At 64.4% G+C, this 320-nt stretch overlaps 1 protein-coding gene across 1 annotated transcript in view; it reads right to left on the bottom strand.

Annotated features, from left to right (window-relative positions):
* MOGAT1 (monoacylglycerol O-acyltransferase 1) overlaps positions 1-287 on the bottom strand; it is a 19,475-nt gene extending 19,188 nt beyond the window's left edge. The window contains exon 1 of the mRNA XM_010284357.1: positions 167-287. Coding sequence (XP_010282659.1) covers positions 167-260 — 94 coding nt within the window. The 5' untranslated portion in view covers positions 261-287. The remainder of the gene's footprint in view (positions 1-166) is intronic.
* Between the last annotated feature and the right edge of the window lie 33 nt (positions 288-320).

The raw sequence follows: 320 nt of genomic DNA, 5'->3' as shown, positions 1-320 counted from the left end.
CGGCCCGGGGTGGGTCGGGGAGCCACTCGTCACCCGGTCACCTCTCCTCCCACGTGGAACCACAGGGTGGCACAGACCGATGCCCACGGGTGACGCTGGTTAAGGAAAAAGCCGATTCTTTCCCTTTTCCCTCTGGGGCAAGGGTAGGAAGGAGGAAGGCTGTTACCCAGCAGGAGGAAGGAGAATATCCACTGCAGCACGGCGACTGTCTGGATCCTCCTCTTTAGGGGGATGTTGATGGGGGCAAACTCGACCTTCATGCTGACGGCGGGAGAGCAGCGCGGGGAGGCACGGTCCCGCCGGCCCCGGCCCCAGTCCCG

This window comes from Phaethon lepturus, unplaced genomic scaffold (genome assembly GCF_000687285.1).
Source record: "Phaethon lepturus isolate BGI_N335 unplaced genomic scaffold, ASM68728v1 scaffold51003, whole genome shotgun sequence".
NCBI lineage: Eukaryota > Metazoa > Chordata > Aves > Phaethontiformes > Phaethontidae > Phaethon > Phaethon lepturus.
Note: the sequence above shows the minus strand (reverse complement) of the source record. Positions and strands in the feature narration are given on the sequence as shown.